Source organism: Mustela nigripes, chromosome 2 (assembly GCF_022355385.1).
Source record: "Mustela nigripes isolate SB6536 chromosome 2, MUSNIG.SB6536, whole genome shotgun sequence".
In the NCBI taxonomy this organism is placed as follows: domain Eukaryota; kingdom Metazoa; phylum Chordata; class Mammalia; order Carnivora; family Mustelidae; genus Mustela; species Mustela nigripes.
The window spans coordinates 30,135,955-30,156,403 of NC_081558.1; the positions used below are offsets into that span (position 1 = coordinate 30,135,955).

The 20,449-nt window shown below is 45.2% G+C and overlaps 1 protein-coding gene across 3 annotated transcripts in view; it reads left to right on the forward strand.

Annotated features, from left to right (window-relative positions):
• PTPRG (protein tyrosine phosphatase receptor type G) overlaps positions 1-20,449 on the forward strand; it is a 698,789-nt gene that overhangs the window by 566,228 nt on the left and 112,112 nt on the right. For all 3 annotated transcript variants that reach the window (XM_059390081.1, XM_059390080.1, XM_059390082.1), the window contains exon 8: positions 3,110-3,302. In XM_059390081.1, coding sequence (XP_059246064.1) covers positions 3,110-3,302 — 193 coding nt within the window. The remainder of the gene's footprint in view (positions 1-3,109; positions 3,303-20,449) is intronic.

Genomic DNA, 20,449 nt, shown 5'->3' on the forward strand with positions numbered 1-20,449 from the left:
ACATACTTCCTTGGAAATCTCTGGGCAAGTTGAGTTAATGACAAGGAAGCAGCCGAGCTTTTAAGCCATAGCATGTCATTAAGCTGTAAGAGCAATTTAAGCAAAAGCATTTTTGTGTTAAATTCAGAACCTGCCTCTTTTTACAGTTATATGACTAATTCTTTCCTGAGGCATCAGAAATGAAACTTTTTAGGAGAACTAAATGCTAGCTGTGAAAGAAGCAAGTCTTCTAGAGAATAAACAAACCTTAGAGTCGGATTACCGAGACAGTCTCCAAGGCCATCCTTTTCTGGCATCTCAGAAATTAAACTATTTCAGGACAGATGGCTGCTTTTCCAGAATATTTCCGTTCTAACTTGCTATGTATAGCAGCCTGGCCGTTTAAAAAAAAAAAAAAAAATCACCCTGAAAGTTAAGGAATTTTTTCTATTCAACTCACGTCTCTAAGGCTTTAATTTAAACCAATTTCCTCTCTTTGGCCTTCTCTAGACATGGAGAAGAGCTGGTCAGCATGTTCCACATACAAGGGCCTTTAATCAAATTACTCCTAACCTGCCTTTTCTTCAAGCTAAATACTTCCCACTTCCCTTCACCTTTCCACACGGGATTTAGCCTCTGTCCCTGTAATCACTTTGGTTGGTCTTTTCCTAGACGGTCTCCAGAGTCTTTGTTAATTCCTTGCATGTAATCTTAAAGAAGTTATTTTCTGTCAGGAAACTGAAACCTTCTCTCATGTGTGGATGTGTTCAGTTCCGAGTTGGAGTGAGTACACATTGCCAGGTTAAGGAGACTGGATTTTCTTCAATACCTCCAATTATGTTCATCTGAGTGGGTCACATTTGGCATTGTAAACAGTCCAATTTTCTTAATTTTTCTGCTCTTATGGCCTTTCTCTCTTCACTATAAATAAAGAAGGGACATCACAAGGAAGAATGGGAAGAAAGACAATTTTGCAGAGCCACCACAGGAGTTGTTAGAAGGTACGAGACTGCTGGAGAACTGGAGTAACACCACAGGACTAGACTACTTTTGCTTTTAGGCTGGGTTGAGAGATATTCTGGATCTGTTACCTTGATGAAAAAGCAGAAAAGGTTTCATGGTTTGTTATCACTTTACATTTGTAGGAGAATTGCAGGGGAGGTGAAATGATAGGTGAATCCAGGTAGTTAAATGATTTTTCTTGGCTGTGATCACTATGCACATTCATTGCTTTCTCATGCAAAGAGAGGGAGTTTCGGATCAAGCAAATCAATTTTTGTGACATTGTCTGAAGCTGTGTGAGAAACACTGGGGTTAGTTCCAGGCTTCAAGATGACCATCCAGAAACGCAGGTTGGGAGGCTCCTGATGGGCTCAGTTGGTGGCTATCCAACTCTTGATCTGAGGGTCCTGAGTTCAAGCTGCACGTTGAGCGTGGAGCCTACTTATAAAAAAGAAAGAAAGAGGGGCGCTTGGATGGCTCAGTGGGTTTAAGCCTTTCGTCATGATCCCAGGGTCCTGGGGCATCGGGCTCTCTGCTCAGCAGGGAGCCTGCTTCCTCCTCTCTCTCTGCCTGCTTCTCTGCCTACTTGTGATTTCAGTCTCTCAAATAAATAAATAAAATGTTTTAAAAAAAGAAAGAAAGAAACACTGTCGTAATGTTCCTGTATATTTAACATTGGTGTTGGCCATGGTCCCTGACAGCCTAGGGCGTCCACTCTGGCTGCTTGGGAAGCATTCTGATTGGGTATTCAAGGAGCCAAATGGGCCATTCCATTTTCATCTCCCACTTCAAGGAAGTAGTGTGTTCCATGGCTGGTCATTTTAGATTAATTTTATTTCTTTGGTGACCAGGATAACTTTGTGGTCCACTGAGAACAGATCTCTGGCCCAGCCTCAGCTTCATTTCTCTTCTATCAAAGCATTATTGTGGTGTTCTGGTTTTGGGGGTTTTTTTGTTGTGGTTTTGGTTTTGATTTTGGTTTGTTTTGGTTTGGGTTTTTTTTAGGTTTGTTTTGTTGTTGTTGTTGTTGTTGTTGTTGTTGTTGTTGTTTAATGAGCAGAAGATGGAGGGCCACAAAGAATCCTTTTTAATAATGGAAATATGATCCTGAAGTCCTGATTTTTTTTTTCTTTGCATCTCCATAAAAGTTGGGTCTGTAGTCTTCTGGAAAGTGTTTTTTAATAATATGAATAATAATGAGTGCAGCTAATCCTAACCATGGACTTAATGGCTGCTAAATGGTTTATATACATTTTAATTTTTTAAGATGAAAATAATCTTATTTTATAAGCTTTTTCCATGATCTTATAAGATAGTGGCTAGTATTATATCTGTCTTATATAATATATATATATAATGTTGATATGTATTGAGTTACTGATGCTTGAAGAGTTTGACTATGATTACTCATCTGGTAAGTGTTAAACTGAGTAGTTTACCTCACGAGCCATCAGCTTTCTGCCTTAGCAACTTTGCTGAACTGAATCCCTATTACATACGGAAGAAGACACTTAGTAAGAACTGAATCACTCGTCTTCACCGAGCCCTTCTGTGCCAGGGACTGTTTTAAGCACTGCACGTGGATTATCTCATTGAGTACTGGCACAAACCCTACCGGGGTCGATGCTGCTGTTGTTAGCACCATTTTATTGAGGAACAGTTGAGGCTCAGAGCAGGGAAGCCACTTCCTAGAGCCCCGGAGCGGGTGAACTGTGGAGCTAGACTTTCCATCTAGGTACTCCGGGCTCTGGAACCTGCCAGTTGCACCATCACCTTGTGTTCTTCCCAGAACATGAACAGTCTTGCCAGGGGGCAGAGCAGAAAGACTGGAACTCTTTTCTGAGAAACAGGCTCCAAGAGCTTTGTACAAGCCTCCTCCGGTGGAGTGTTCTCCGGGTTCGCTGACAGGACAGAAACCACAGCCAGATAAGCCCCTGGGCAGTGGTTCCATCAAGGAGCCTGCATCCTGCTGGGTTTGTCACACTCGGCTTGGGGCACGTCCTACCGTTTTGTGTCCTTGGCTCCCCCCACCCCGCCCTATCCCCCACCACCCCCACCCCCGCCCACATCGCTTTTTTCATTCTTGGTCTCTTTCTCCCCCCTCTTCCCTCTCTGGTTCTCTGTTTAGCTCGAGGCTTTTTACTCCATCTTCACCACGGAGCAGCAAGACCACGTCAAGTCGGTGGAGTATCTGAGAAATAACTTCCGACCACAGCAAGAGCTGAACGGCAGGGTGGTGTCCAAGTCTGCGGTCCGAGACGCCTGGAACCACGACATGACAGACTTCTTAGAAAACCCACTGGGGACAGAAGCCTCTAAAGGTATAGTTGGATTAAGTGCCCTTGCCCGGGGGAAGATTCCTTATCATAAATCACTTTAAATTAAAAGGCATTCCAAACCAGCCAAGAGTTGGAACTCCGCGTTAAGAGCATATGTTTCTCTACTAAAAGAGACTTGTCTGGATGATAAATAGAAGCAGTTGTGGGAAAAATTTCAGTTAAATAGATATGTTCAGAGTTGCCCTTTTGACTAGTAATATATCAGTCATTCTGTTGGTATTTTTACCTTAGAACATCAACACTGACTAGTGAATGTCTGAGGGAAGCTTGTGGGTGTCTTACCTTGTCCCTGCCCCTCAACCCCCTTCGGTTGGGATCAGGACGCCGTCTCTGACCTCAGGCACCAGCACCTTTGACTTGGCCCCCAGCACTCTACCCGCAGCCCACCCTTACCTCCTTACTGACGACCTCCGCACCAGTCAAGACCTCCCCCTCCTGCTCTCCACCCCTACCTGACACCATGTGGCCTTTTTTAAACCACTATGTAACGGTTTGATTCCCATATCTGATAAACTTGAGTTTATTCTTTTCAGCCTCTCAGTCTTTTTCTATTTCTACATTCTTATGTGAATTGAACAGAAATTTCTCTTCCGGGAAACTAGAAAGTCGAATTCTATCCTCAAAGCTCTACTTCAGGCCCCAGGGTGTGTCCTCACTTAGAGAGTAAGGCTGATCAAAATTCCAGTACTTGGCGGGGGCACCTCGGTGGCTCAGTCAGTTAAGCATCTGTCTTTGGCTCAACTCAGTCCGTTCTGGGATTGAGTCCCGCATCAGGCTCCCTCTCTTTCTCATTCTCTCTCTCTCAAATAAATAAATAAAATATTACAAAAAAAATTCCAGTATTTGGAAGGGAGGAATGAATAAGAAGGAATTCTCTTTGGGTGTGAAGAGATAGTTCTTTTTTTTTTTTTTTTTTTTTTTGAGGTAGTTCTTTTCTGAACCAGTGTGCTCTCTGAAATCGTGAGCTTGGGTCATATGGGAAGGGCTTGTGTCGTTGATCAACACTGGACACAGACTGGTATTTTTAGTGGGGTAAGTTACATGGGGACATTTTAAGAGTGCCCCACCCCCCAATAAAAGGGACTAATTTACTGGCATATGACCTTTGTAAGAACAGGGGGGATGCGAGTGTATTCCACAAGTAGCTGCGTTGATGTGCACTTTGATAAGAATGAGCCCGTTTTCCAGGCTCGTATATCTGAAAAGAAGCTAATAGAAGAGGAAAAGGAACTTAAGAATGTGATCATTTCCTTCCTGTCTGTGATTTTGTTTGAGGACGGTGAGAGAAGCTAGTCTGGCCAGATGCCACCCAGAAACGCTTGAGATTCAAGTAATTTGGAGCCGACACTTTGTCAAGGGCGTCATTTGTCATCTGGGAACAATGGGTGGGTGAAGAAGCACGCCAGCCTGGGAAATGTCTTAGGTTGGCTGGCATAGCAAACCTCACTTGGGCTAATTTTGTTTTTCAACCAAGCTAAAAATAAAGAAAACGACCAAGCTCCAAAGCTTTCTCCCAAGAGAACTTGCTTGGGAGAAGAGGAATCTCTTAGGGATTGAGTATTGTGTGAGAGGTGAATGCAGAGGACGATGGGGGATGATGAATTTATATCACAAGTGAACACAAGATCTGGTGGCTCAGAATTGCTAAGGTTATGACAGTTGCAAAGTTCCTCCCTAAAAAACGGGCCGAGAATACGATACATCAGCTGTGCAGAGGGAGTGCATAGCTCTTACTACCTGAAAAAAGTTAGAGAAGAAAATGGTTTCTGTAGCATTAAATTGTCAAAGGCGGGTAAGATCTTCTACTGGATGGACTTTCTCTGAATTTGCGCTGAGCCGTGGACCCTTCCTTAAATAGAGGAGTTCTTTATGGTACAAGGTTTTGTTGCAGTTATCGTGGTGTGTGTATTAATCCTAAATCTGAATCTGAATCCTAAAATGTGTGACTATTGGAATGTTTTGTGATCTTTTTTAGAAGCAGAGAAGGGTGGAGGTACAGTCCTATTTGTGTCTTAAGCATGTTACTGGAGTATAACATACGGGAAAGTGGGCATGTACCCCCTGATGCGTCTCACCCCCCATAGACTTGAATAGCAAACTCCCAGGTCAAGAGACTAACCTCACCAGCTTCCCAGGAGCACCTCTAGCTCCTTCTTCCTAGGAACAGTCCATTCCCAAGGGTAACCGCGAGCATGAATTAGCTTTGCCTGTTGTTGAATTTCATAGAAATAGAATTATCCCCTCTGTCCTTTTTTGTGTCTTGCTTTTTTCACTCTACGCTGGTTCTGAGGGTCATCTATGCTGTTGCCTGTAGACGTGGTTTGTTCTTACTGCTGAATGTCATCGTGAGGCTCCACCTGTGAATTTATTCATCCATTTTGCTATCCGTGAACATATGCATGGTTTCCACACTTTGGCAATGATGAGAATCCTTGACCGTGCTTTTCGATGAGCATCTGGACACATCTCTATTGGGTATGACGCCACGGGTCCAGTGGCGACAGCCTGGAGTGCACATTCATGTTCTGATTTGGTTGGAACTGCTCAGCAGTTCCCAAGAGGGACTGTATATACCGTGCTCTCCTGCCAGCAGTCAGTCAGGGTTTCCTGGTTGTCTCATAGAATACAACTATTATAAATATACACTTTAATCATTTTTAATAAATTTAGGGTTCTAGTTCTGTTTATATAATCCTGTTTCAGAACATTTTCATCACCCCAGAAAGTTCCCTCAATTCTTCCTCCTATTCTTAATAGCAGACAGTCTCTAATCTGCTTATATCTGCCACATGACGTTAGGATTTTAAGATTGATCCCTGTTGTAGCATCTGTCAGTAGCTCGTCCCTTTTTATCGTGCACTAGCATTCCTGTTTGTTGTTTTTTTAATAATGGCTTTATTGAGATTTCATTCATGTGCAGTAAAGTTCATTTTTTTTTAAAGTGTGCACTTCAGTGGAATTGACTCTTCACAAAGTTGTGCGTTCACAAACTTCCAAATAGTTTTATCGCCCCCCAGGAGTCCACATCCATTAACAATCACTCACTCCTTCTTCCTCACTTTCTTTCTAAGATTTTATTTATTTATTTGATAGAGACACAGTGAGAGAGGGAACACAAGCAGGGGGAGTGGGAGAGGGAGAAGCTGGCCTCCCTGCTGAGCATGGAGCCCGATGCAGGGCTCAGTTCCAGGACCTGAGATCATGACCCGAGCCAAAGGCAGACATCTAACGACTGAGCCATCCAGCTGCCCCCAAATTATGCCTTTTGTCTCTGGCTTCGTCCAGTGTAATATTTTGGCATAATATTTTCAAGGCTTATCCATACTGGAATAGAGCTCAGGATTTTTCATTTGATGGCCAAGTAATATATGGATATACCACGATTTGTTTTTCTGCTTTTCACAACTGATAGGTGTTTGAGTGTTTTCCACCTTGTGGCCGTTGTTAGTAATACTGCTGTGGACATTTGCGTTCGAGTTTCTGTGTGGACATCAGTTTTCAGTTGTCTCAGATGCACACCTCGGGGTAGAATTGCTGAGTCACCTGGTGATTCCAGCCCTCCGGTTTCAAAGAACTGCCCACCTGTTTGCCAGAGCCCTTGTACCAGTTTGCGTTCCCAGGAGCCGTGTGTGGGATTTCTCCACGTCCTCACCAACTCTTGCTGTGTATCTTTTTTTAAGTAGCCATCCCAGTAGAAGCGAAGTAGTAGTGATTTCCATTTCCCTAATGACTGATGATGTCCCTGTTTGTTTTTAAGTGTACATTTCATGGAATCGTGGTCTGTATGACCAAATGGTCCACCTTTTTTTGTCCTCCCCGCAAGAAGAGTCAGGTAGTTCTATGGCATGATGGGCCAAAAGCCAGTCTTAAATACCAGCATGGAGGCAGGCAGCCTCGAGGGCATGGATGATTGACCTTAGACCTTAATGCAGTGGAGAGTCCCAACAGAAAGGAAGAGTTCCTTTCTCTTCTCTAGTCTTCTACAAAAAAGATTTGAGAGAGAAGGTGTCCTATAATCTTCCGGTAATTCAAACAAACGAAACCTGTCTGGTTGGCATTCTCTATCTGATCATTGTTGGAAACTTTCAGTGCCTAAGAGAGCTGCAGTGTTGATCATGGAACTGTGCATTTATTGTGCTATTGTTACAGAAGAAAGAAAAATAAATTAAATTACATAAGGCAAGAGTCCGTAAGCTTTCTTGGTTAAGGACCGGAGAGTGAGAACTTGCTTTCTCTCTCTCTCTCTCTCTCTCTCTTTTTTTTTTTTAAAGATTGATTGATTGATTGATTGATTGATCGATTTGACAGAGACACGGCGAGAGAGGGAACACAAGCAGGGGGAGTTGGAGAGGGAAAAGCAGACTTCCTGCTGTGCAGGGATCCTGATGTGGGGCTCAATCCCAGAACCCTGGGATCATGACCCAAGCCAATGGCAGACGCTTAAGGACTGAGCCTCCTAGGCGCGTTGGTACTTAGTCTTCTTTGGGAACTACTCACTCAGCTCTACCACTCTGGCATGAAGGCAGTCATGGACATATAATACACGAATGAATGCATGTAGAAAACTATCTTCCAAAAACACCTTATTTACAAAAACAGGCAGCAGACCAGACTCTACTGGTGCTCTAGGGGATGGCTCATAGTCAGGTGGAGAAACTCAATCAAAGTCTCAGTTTAAGGTAAATTTTTTCTGTCGTAAAGATGGTGATGACCATGACCATGAAGCATCAGTTTCTTCTACTTCTCCATTCCACCTCAAGACCTTAGGACCAGTTAGATATTTATTAACTCAGTAACCAACCACTTACCAATTCACCTTAACCCCTGGTCATCTTTCACAGCAGACGTGTAAGGAGAGCCTCCTCAGACTGATTACAGCCCCACACCTCCCTTGTTCTCTTGGCCATGATCATTAACTGGTGTTCATTGAGCTGCACAGTGAGGAATGCCTGAGTTAATGTGCCCCCATCTTGCCCTTCTGTCAGGATGATTGGACATACTGGAATAGAGAAAACAGAATCCAGCCTTACAGTGCCAGCACCAGATGCATGGTCATGTACAATACCAAAGGAAAGGGGGGAAAAGTCATCTTAATACTGTATTGTTGCTACAGAAAGACTTATAATGGATGTCATCCATAAAAAATATAAAGCTTCAGTTCCAGTAAATGGAAACAATATTTAGGCTCGGTGGATTGTTCAAGGGACATCCAATTTGCCACTCTGCCCTTTGTCGGTAAATAACTTGGACAGACTTTAGGATTTAATGGGCTGTCATTTCAGTTATTCTGCAACACATCCCGGCACATGGAAGAGCATTTGGCGATTAAGTACTAAATACTGTCTATTGTGAAGACTTTTGGAACAATGAATGAAGGAAAAATAACTTTCCTTCCAACAACATGAAACATATGGTTTATTAATTTAACGAAACCTGTTCAAATCACAGTGGAATCAAAAGCACTTGATCTGATAATTTGATTTGATGGCTTAATTAAAGTGGCACTGCATAATGTAATAAAAGCAATGGAAACCATGAGGACACTGGGTTGCCTGTGTGCCCCCTCCAGTCTCCTAAGTCATGCCATGTTTTTTGAAGGATGGTCTTTGGTTCTGCTGATGGAGGGAATCACTTTTTTAGCTCCATTTTCAATGGTAAAGATTGCTTCCTGTTTTGTTAAAAGTGGTTTTTTAAGAACATATACCATTGTGTGAGGATGTCTAAGTAACTAGCCTATTTTAAAGCATAGCACATTGAGAAAGAGCATCCCATTTCCCACCCAAATTAGCAAACAAAGAAGTAAATCCATGATTGCTTCTAAAAAGAGTTTGACACAAATAAATTTTTTTAAAAAAGAGTTTGACATTGAAATTCATGTTTTTTTGCTATTTGGGGAGAAAATATTAATATTGTTCTATTTTCAGTTTAATCATTTCTACTCACCAGATTAATGAGCTTGAATTACTTTATCTTATTAAAAGAAGCTCTGATTCGAGCACTTAATTCCTTTGTAGGCAGCTGTCCTCCCAGAAACTCTTCCAAAAACTTATCTTGTTGCTTTTAGAAACTTTAAGCACAGAAAAGTTTTAAGAAAAAGCACTTTTAACAGCCCCCGTGAAGTGAGTTTAACCCCCTTCTTTTAAAAATAACTGTCATTAGCCATTACTTTTTAACCTTGCAAATGATTTAAAAAGAAGGCAAAAAAGTAGGGTTGTTTTTAGGATTCTCCAGCATCCTAGGTCCTCATTCTTTGGAAGGTCATGCTATTCTGTATCAAACATTTTTACCTGCTCAGGCATCCTATGATTACTGTAACTTTATGTGACTATGTTAAGAGTTGGTATAACTTGCCTTGGATTGGTTGACATGAAGTTGATATTTTGTAGACATTTAATGCAGCATTAAGTACTCCTGCTTCATGTTTTGTAGTCCGTGAATTTCGTTTCACCTGTTAGACATCTTCAAATGCCACTGGGGAACTTGTGGACTCTAGAAGTTATGCCTAAAGTACCAGGGGGGACTTGGGGTGGAACTTGCAAGACCAGGACGTGGGGGATAGAAATAGTCCCTGCAGGGTGATAGTGGTTGCACCTGACATGACACCTAGGACATGGCGGGTATATAGTCATTGTTTGCTCATGAATGAATGATGAAACAGTAAAGAGTGATTGATAAAAATACAGATTTTGGAGTCCGGCAAACCTGAACTCAAATTCCAGACCAACCACTGACTTTGGTGCATCCTTGCTCAAGTTAATACCCAAGTCTTACTTCTTTATCTGTAAAATACAAATAATAAGGGGAAAAAAAAAAGTCCTTCCTTGGCTTTGGCCTTTAAAATGAAACAATGGTAGGGAACAAAGAGTACAGAGCCTGGGACATGGAAAGTTCTCTGCAAATAATTATACCTTCTGGTCTGTAGGTCCCCTGTGGCTTCTTTGTAGGCTTAGGACAAACTGTTAACATGTGACATGATCACTGGAGAACATATTTCAGAATAAGGGGACCAGGCTCTCTTCCTGGTAGAAATGCAAACTGAGGCTTTTGGAATTTCTTAAAACCTTTCCAGTGAAATCCACGGTCCTTACATGGTGCCCACATCCAGGCATCCTGCACATCAGTTCACCTGCACCCCCAGTTCCAGCAGGCTGTCTTTCACCTAGAAGGCCATTGCCTCATCTCTGTGCCTCATCCACCCCTCCTCAGCCTTCATAGCTCCATTCTAGGGTATCTTCCCCACAGAAGTTTTCTGACTGCTTGGCCCAACTGCCTGTGTTGGGGTGTCAGGACCTTTCTCTGGTAACACTTCTCACAGCTGGAATTTTCTGTTCAGTTGTGTGTTTTCCCCCCTAATGTCTAACTCTCCCACCACCCCATAAGCTCCATAAGGGGTGAGACTGTCTTTATATTTCTTTTTGGTGGGGAGAGGGTATAGTGCTCACTGTTGGCTCCTCAGTGAATATGGGTGGATGAATGGGAGGGTGGATGGATGAATGGATGGATGGATGGATGGATGGATGAATGGGAGGAGGAGTGGGAGGTACGTGGATGGATGGAGGGATAGGAAGATGGATGGATGAATGGGTGGGTGGGAAAGAGGGACGGGTGGTTGAATGGATTAAGCTAATCCATACAAGCCAGGTGGCCAGGAGTCAAAGGATTCTTGCTACCAGAATTGGCACAGTTGGGACATTTATGATCTAGGCCAGAACTAGGTCCTCTTTTGGGAGAATAGCTATAGACATTTGGCTCCCGGTCCCCGACATCAGAGCATCTCCTGAAATTTGGGAAGTCATCTTCTCCTTTGGCCATAAACTACTTAGATGGAATTGTTCATCTCATAAAACCACGGACAGAGGGCTTTTCTCTCTGTCCCAAGGAACAACCACCCCACCACACCAAAAAGCAGAGAATGACCACTTAACATGGGATAGGCACTGGTGTCGGGATGCTTCTAGGCAGAGCTGTGTTATGGCTTGAGAGCTGTTGAGCTGACATCAGTAACAGACACCATGGGCCATCTATGGTTGTCATACTTTATAAATATTACCTAATTACTTAATTCTCACTGTCTCCAGGCAGATAGGCAGAGTTCGATCTTCAGGGCCAACTTAGCAACCCTCCTATGGCTTCAGCTTTTCTTTGCTCTCTAGAAAAACCTTCCCTGACATCCGATTTGTTTGTATAGACACTGTGGAGCTGGTGCACAGTAACCTGGAAATTAATAAAAGCCAACAGCATCCTTCCTCCCAGAGTGACAGACGTCCCCTCTTCCTAGCTAACCCGCATTCATGGCCCACGAAGCATGAGGCTTCGAGACGTTCATGCTCATCTCCGTGGAGCCACAGGAGGAATGTAGCTGGGAGACAAAACTATTTATCTTCCTGCTGATTATTCCACAAACAAACAGGCTTTAGTTGAGGCTGTTTTTCTTCAGGTGCAAGGAAGATGTGCAGAACCCTTGGCTTTCTCAGGCCACAAGAAACCTCTAACCCCCCTAGGGTTAGGGTCTGATATCAGAGACCCCTCTGTAAAGGCACAGTCGTGGGAGCCTGTGTCGAGTCCTCTGGAAGCATCTTTTTCTCTTGCCTTCCTGGCACAACCAGTGGTCCTCCTGGCTGTGGGCTTCACTCCTGCACCCTGTCATACACGGTTTTGCAATTGCAAAGCAATGGTCTGAGTGCTTGAAATGAGCATCTTGGCTCTCCTATTTCAAATCTCTGCCTGTGTTGGAAAGGTGCTGTCTACACGTCTGACACTAAATCATAATAGGTATCATGGAGAGTGAGGAGCCCTGCAGTTTCTGTGCTTATGGGCTGGCGACAGCCAAGCCTGCCCGGAAGAAAAGAGCCTTCTCAGTCAGGAACGTCCTCACCACTTAAAACCGCTGGTTCCAGAAACCAGCTAGAAACCCATGTGGCTCCTCACTGCCTGTGGATCTACATGCCAGATGCAGCTAGAGACCAAGGGGGCCTTTGTCCTCCTGTGGGTTGAATAGATAATTGCCACTGGTGTCCACCAGGGGCGCTACCTGTTCATAGTCTGGTCTCCCTGCTCGCAGCTGACTTCTGTTCTTCTCTTGGGTCCTCTTGATCAGCCCCAGGATTGGCTGCTCAAGGCCATTCCCCAGATACAGGAGACCCTGGAACCATCCCATCGAGGGCCATCCTAACCAAATGGCCAGTTGGTACAGATGCCACATCGGGGGGTCGAAACAAGCTTGAAATCCGAGCAGTGGAGCTCATGCCCTGAGCCACAACTGAGAACAAGTAAGAGGAAAATGCCAAGGGAGAGTCAGAAATTTAATTTTTTTTTAAAGATTTTATTTATTTGAGAGAGTGAGAGAGAGAGAACACAAGCAGGGAAGAGGGAGAGAGAGAAGCAGACCTCCTGCTGAGTAGGAACTCCCCTCGCCCCTCAACCCCGGGGCTCAATCCCAGGACCCTGGAATCATGACCTGAACCCAGGCACCCAAGAGGCAGAGATTTAAAGCTGACAAGTGACCATTGTGCGGGAGCAAGGACACCCCTTTCAAACCTAATAGATACCCAGCCTTGGAGATACCTCTTTGTAAGAGAAAAGTTATCGTAAGAACCAAATTGAAGCAGATATGGGCAGCTTGACCTAATGAATCATAATCATCTAGAATCAATGGCCAAACCTATCAGTGTGGGTCATTAGTTGATCTCTTGACATGGCTGTTGGACTCACTTACAGAGGCAGCTCATGGGAGCTTAGATCTTGGGTGGTGTTTCGACAAAAGTCTCACATTGCTGAGGGCAGCTATAGAACTCTAGGTGACCCGGGCATTTCTTGGTAATCCCTGAGGCCATAACGTCATTTCAGTGGTGGGGATAGGAGACTTAGCCGGAGAAAACCCAGCTCCAGCACGGGGACACTGGGCCTCTGTTCACCCTAGGCCTGCACCCCGGTGTCTAGTACACACCTCCCTTTGGATCCCGTACCCAGAGCAAGGCAGAGGGAGAAGGTAGACATTCATTCAGCAGGACTGTCTGGAGAGGATGCTGTGCCCACTTAGAGTGGGATGGGTCCACTTTGCCCTTTTGGCAGGAAGTCACAGCGCCTTCAGCTTGAAAGGGAGAGAAGGCGGCCTTGCAGTCCGGGGAGTCCCGTCTCCTACCCAATGTCCGAGAAGCAGCTGTTGTCAAGTGGGGCTGGGAATATGCCTCATTCTGAACTTCGCCACCTCCCTGAGCACCAGGCTGAACAATGCTGCTTCCTGCACAGGACATGGACACCTCCCATGGCCTTTAGTTCTCAAAGGAAGAAGGCTCTCACGAAAAAAAAAGACTCCAAGAAGGTAGGAGAGATCAGGAAGAGCATAATGTGGGAAAGTCAGATCCGCATGCTTGGAAGACTGGTGAATAGAATTTCTGCTTCAGCCTTCCTGGACACTGGCTGCCACCGCTGCCACCACTGCTGCTGTATTCTGAGCGTGGGGCTCTGTTACATACACAGCAGAGACAGCCGATGGGATTAGAATTTGCTGTCTTCTGTGGTAATGGCCACACAGAGCCTCTAACTCTCAGTTGTTGGCCGGGAAACTGCACACCATCTCTTGTTCATGGGAATGGAGGGGTTGCCATTGGGTGGTTAGAAAAAAAAAATCTGCAGATGGGTTAGAGAAACTCACAGTTCTCCTCCTGCATAGGGAAAGCCCCAGTTCTCCACCTCCTGTGCCTGTGTCCCTTACTTTTACACTGAAAACTCACTTTAGGCACTTCTGGTTACCAAATTGGTGGGGGAGGGCTCCCAGCAAGCAGTTCTCTGAACTCAGTTTGGATACTATCTCCCTGGAGATAGAGCATCAGATCCCACAGATTAAGGGCTCAGTCCCCAAAGACTTTGCCCACCCCACTTCAGATGGCAGTCAGAGGTGGTAGGTCCCCAGGTTACCAAAAAACTTCTGTCCAATTTAGCTACAAATCACAAGTTCCCATAACCCCCGCTTCAGGTTTGACTAATCTGCTAGAGAGCCGCACTTGGAGAAACACATAATTATGCTCACCAGTCCACGAGAGCGAATGATAAAGGACGCAGGTGAAGAAGTACGTAGGTCAAGGTCTGGGAGGGTCCCCAGTGTAGGAGTTTCTTCTGTCCCTGTGGAGTTAGGAGCATGTTATCACATAGACATTTATAAGAGTGGCAGGAGCCCTCTGCCGGGGATGGGGTCAGAAACAAACAGTAGAACAGGAGATTCCCCTAGTGCTCTTAGCACTCAGACAATTGCAAGGCTTTTAGGAGCTCTGTGCCAGGAACCAGGGCAGGAATGAACATTTATGTTTTCTGTTGTCCCATAACCAGATGCCATTTGCATTACTGAAAACACCATAGATTTAAAACCTAAAAACAGTTGTCCTTGTGCTTGGTACAATGTGGGGCACCAGAGTCTGTCCCGTCACGAGAAAGTGACTGTCGGCAAAGGCTGGACTTGAGTAAGACCCACCTGGGTGGACTCTGGCTCCAACACCTACTGACTTCGAGACCTGGCCTTAGACCCTTTCTCTTCATTCTGTGCTGTCTGCCGTTCTAGACTTTTTTCCAGGTTTCCAGCTGCAGGGCCTTCGTATAAGCTGGGTGTTTTTTGGTTTTTGGGTTTTTTGGGTTTTTTTGTTTTTTTTTTTTTCTGTCAGACATATCTAAGCCTCCTTCCTTCCTGTTCACTGGATAAAACTTATTCTTGTTCAGATGTCAGTTCAGACGTCATTCTGGTCAGTAAATCTTTCCTAACCAACCCCCCAAACCTGGGTCAAGGTCCCTCATTAATCCTTTGTACAAGGGCGCCTGGGTGGCTCAGTCAAGTAAGTGCCTGTCTTCAGCTCGGGTCGTGATCTCAGGTGCTGGGATAAACCCCCACGTTGGGCTCAGCAGGGAGTCTGCTTTTTCCCCCTGCCCCTTCCCCACCACTTGTGCTCTCTTCCTCTCTTTCTCATACACTTTTTCAAATAAATAAAATCTTTAAAAACAAAAAACCTTTGTACAGAATAAATGTAATATTTTTATAATTATATAATCCTTAGGGCTGGGAGTATTTAAACATTTTGGATGCCACAAGCCCCAGGAGCTGTCTGGTGAATCCCACAGACTTCATTTTGGTGGTTTTTTAGATGCATAAAATAAAGTAAAATAGATTACCAAGGAAGCCAATTATCCTTAGATATTATCCAAAAAATTTTAATTGGAATACAGTAATTTATCCACTTCTTGATGAAGGCATTAAATTATAAAATCTAACAGCAGGTCTAATAACCGTTGTAATTTTGAAATAATAATGAACATGAAGGAAAATTTGAGATCTTGGCAACAACTGTAATCTAACAGGAATATATCTGTGATTTCCTTTGGTGATGTCTCATAGGTCCTGCTAATTACTGCTACTGCACTTTGTTGCCGGCATTTGAAATGGAAGGCAATGCTCAATTTTAGGGAGAGATCCGTGAAAACAAAAGTGTATTTTTTTACCCATCCGTGTTCACAGATGTCTGTGGATTCATTCTAGAGCCCCTAAGAAGCCCTGAATTAAGAACTCTGTTTTAGGAGGATTAAGTGGTTGGTGTGTTTCTCTCTCTGGGCTGTAATCTCTAGGAGGTCCCAGACCATGTCAGTTTGTATTCCCCTTTATCCCTAGTTCCCAGTCCACATCCTGGTACCTAGTAGGTGCTCAATAAATACTTAACCATAGCAACTCTCAACAGCACGCTTCCTGTATGTCATCAGAATGTGCTTGTGCCTTTCATTCATTTACCCTGAAAGTTTTACCCCAAAATTTCTGGTGTGTCCAGAACCAAAGCAGCTTGTCTGCTCCAAAGTGAGAAGGTGAATGGATGACCCTCTTGGATCTCTGACTCCGAAACCAGGGTAAGAATGGAGCCAGGAGCCTCAGAGAATGACAGAGAGGATTTCATGCCCCGGTTTCTGAAGTTCACTAACTCGGCCCAGGGCCAGGCTCACCAAATAGGACTTGTTACTGTTGCAGCGTCAGCATGGAACAGCAGGGAGTAAAGGCATTGGGAGGGGCACCCTGCACTACCCCCATGTAATTCCAGCATCCCTGTGATGGATTGGGGGACCAAAAGCTTAGACTGCATTTCTGAGAGGGAGAGTGGTGATAGAACTCCATCCATCCAGGGCCTTGAAGGAGTGGGAGGCTGCTGTGGAAACTGTCTAGACACCTTACACTCTCCTCTGTCATTGAGAGCAGAGCAGATGGGGACGGCTGAGGGGAGAAGGAGGCTGTGTAGTGATGCATAGTACCTGTGTGGGGCCAGTTTCACCTTTGAAACCTCGGAGTAACATTCCTGACATTTTTATTGCCATCTTGCAGATAGTGAACCGACGTGGGAGGCATATGTGAACAGAAAGCCCATGACCTTCCCACGGCTCACCCGCCACCCGCTCCGGTTTTAAGTGCAACAGACGGGGTTCTAGTTTAGAACCCTCCTCCCTCTCTGTCACTGGCCCAGTGCCGTGACTTGGGCTCCCTGAATCCCAGATCCTCGTCATCTTTAATGGGGAGAATTGAACCCACCACTCAGATTTAGTGGTGTGTGCATGGATTATTTGAGATGAGGGCATGGAGCCTGGCCCTCAGCATGCTTGGCAGCTCCAAACGGACATTATTGGGATGTCATAAAAACCCAACATGCCAGAGCTGCCTGGCTTTGATGTCCTCCTTCCCGGTTCTGGCTCAGTCCCTGTGCGGCTTCCTTTTTGTGAGCTCGCTTGGGGTGGGCGAGGTGACAACTCAGAGCACCGGGATTCCAGGTTTAAAGTCCTACGTGGTCTGCTTTGGGGATTTCGTGTTTACCTAGGCCTCTTTGATTCAGACCGTCAAAAAGAAAAATCCTTCCCTGAGGCCATTTCTTTGGAAATTTCCCCTACAGGACTCCATGTTCAAGTGTTCTTAAGCTGAGCCGGATGATAAAGAAGTGACAGGCATTTAAGCTGTCTGAGGCAAGGCTCTTTGGCTCTGGGTCACTTGAGTGCATCCCTTCCGCTCTGAGAGGAGATAGAGTTCCTTACTGTCCCCTCTCCCTGTCTGCCTCGGACATGACGCTGTGTGGTAGATGATGTCACAGATGCCCCCTTCCCCAGACCCCTGGCCCAGGCACAGTGGGATTTCTGTTGAAAGAGTTGTGAAATCACGACTCTGTGCCAAGTTGCTATGTTTGAACTGTGCTGGCCCCTTGAGTCTGGATCAGGAATCAGCCTGTTTCCTCCCCCGTGGCACTCGGTGGCAGGGAGGGAGACCCGCCAGTAGTGGAAGGCGAGTTACCACGGACTTTGAAACGGAGCCTGTCCCATCAGTTTATCTACCACCCATTAGGAAGAGGGGTAGGGGCGGGGCTGGAGGGGGAACGACCCTTTTCTAAGAACCATTGAGAAAATATCCTTGACATTGATTTAGAATCAGAGGACCTTGGGTGCGCTGCTAGAAGCCTCTTCATTATTTAACGAAGTCTGGGCTCCTAATTAAAGGTGGTTCAGAAGGAAGGCAGAGATTCTCAGAGCTGGCACCGAGCATCATCTGAGATGCCTGTGTAAAGCAATCAGATGCCAGTGAGAACGTAATCAGGCCCCCGAGAAGGGGAAGGATGATGGCAGGAACACCTCACAGGGGAAGATTTGTTTAGAGAGCCAGCTGTGGCACTCCCGCGTGGTTAAAAGGCTTTGGGTTTGTGTAAAAGATGACTGGCACTCTCCCTGGGCTCGGTGCAGCTGCAGAGGTCATTTTCAAGGGTACTGGGCACCTGTTGGGTGCCTAGGACAGTGCTCCTGGTGCTCATTTTAGACCAGCAGAAAAGTCAGCTGGCCTTGGGAGCCGGGCAGCTGTGAGTGACTTGGGCTGGGCAGAGGCAATGGGGAGTGGTGAGAACTGTGGCAAAAGTGAGCACCACCCTTCCCCCCCGCTCTGAAGGGAAAGCTGCTCTGCCGCTAATTTAAAAATCCAGCTGTATGTGTAAAATATGCCAGTTTCTTAAAAACACTGTGTGCGCGTGGTGGCTTCTCCCTGTATTTGCCACTGGGCCTGAGCCTCCCAGACTCTTGTCCAGCCCCACTCTTGTTTATAATCTTTGCCCCAACCCTTGGAGGAGGATTTTGCCAGATATCAGCCACCCATTGTACAGATGAGAACACAAGGCTGTGTAAGAGTCTGGCTCCAAAGCTCATGCTTTATCAGACCAGCTTTTCCAGACTGTTCCATAAAATCCCTTAATGCTGTGTTTTATATGTTGCATTTTAAAGGGAGGTTTATGGGAAAGAGTTTCCATCACAGTGATGGAAACTTTTTCCCAGAAAGCAAGCAGATCTTGGAAATACAGAGCATAGGGCTGTGCTGTAGGCTCATGTGCCTGTTGTTTGAAGGGCATCTGGTCACTTCACCTCCCCCAGCCGCTGAGCGTACCGGCAGTTCTGTCCCCTCCTAGACCCAACATTTTTTTTCTGATTGGCAGACATCCCCTTGACAGAGATGAGAGTTAAAGCCTGGGGGACAGGATCTTCACACAAACTTGAGGCTTCTGAAGGTGACCCCAGGGATGGACTGTGTGGCACTAAAATTCTGTAGACAGGAACTTTATCAGGGGTCCTGACTGAGGCGCTAAATACCTTCCCTCATTCCGTGAATGAAATTTGAGGCCCTGCCGAGGGCACGAGTGATGATGAGTGTGGTCTCTGCCCAGGAGGCGCCTCCAGCCTGATCACAGAGGCGGAGAGGTGGGCTGCTAACGGGGACACGCATGACAACACGCGTGACAGGCAGGTTGAAGTGGGGAGCTCCGGGAGCCCAGAGACATCAGAGGGGAAGTGTGAGGCTGAATCCAGTCCTTCAAGGAGGCTGGGTCAGGGTAGGGTGGGGGTGCTGGCACACAGGACCCGTGCACCAGGGGAATCAAGCGCTTAGTCCATCCACTCCCCATACCATTCCTTCAGCCACTCTTTACTGAGGGCCCGCTCTGTTGTAAGCACGGGGATAATGTGGCCGGCGAGATAGCGCAGCAGCCTCATGGATCTCCATGCGAGTGGGCACGTAGATTATTTATTACAGGTAATCAGTGAAGTCAGGTATATAATTCCACACTGGTAGGTGCTAGGAAAGGTCTCAGCTTTGGAGAAGTGAGTCTCTCGGGCTGTACGGAGGGGCAGCATCCAGTGCTAAGAACACAAATGTAGGTGATGAACACGCTTCAGACAAACCTTTGGCCTCCCTTTATCTTCCATCAGGGATCCACGGACCACTGACCCATGGGCCAACTTGAGCACAACATTTTGTACCTTTATGAGCCAGAATAATGGTTTTATTCTAAGAAGGTGAAAAAAAAAAATCAAAAGATTTCCTAACACATGAAAATCCATGTGGGAACTATTTTTTTAAGTCTAAATAAATTGAATAAAAAATGACTAATATAGAGGACTTGGTATCTAAATAGCGAGTAAACATAAAAAAGAAAATCATAATAAACTGGAACATAGTGTCCATGAATAAAGTTTGACGGATGTGCGTCCATGCTAATTCCTCTACATATTGCCTGAGCTGGTTTTGTACTCCAAGACTGAGTACGTACTCTGGGACAGACATGGTCCTTGGGACCCCCCTCAGTTACTGAATTTCTGTCAGAGTAGATGTTCTCCTTAGAGGCCAGACCTACCTCTTTTGTGAGCTTCACTCAGTGTTTTCTAGTACATTGTTATATACCTGAAACAATGTAACATGGTTTTTCAATTCTCAAATAAAAATAAAACTTTATTTTTTTTTTACAAAGGTCCTATGGGACAGAGATTCTCTCTAGTTATCATGTGATCCACAGAGTCTCCAAAATGATAATTTCAACGTTTAAAAAGTTGTGCTAGTTTCAGATACATATATATTTTTTCTAGTTCATTGAGACAGTGGAATTCTGTACCTGCATACCTTCATTCAAAATAGTGATGCCAGGCTCTCTTTACTGACAAGGAAATATTTTCACCATTTACTGCGTAAAACACAACAACAATGTAACAACTATAATATAAAACCATATCCCATTTACATCAAATTGTATGTGTGTGCTTTTCCTTGTGTATGAAGAGATGCCTGAATATGAGATCGCCAGAAAGTGAACAATGGT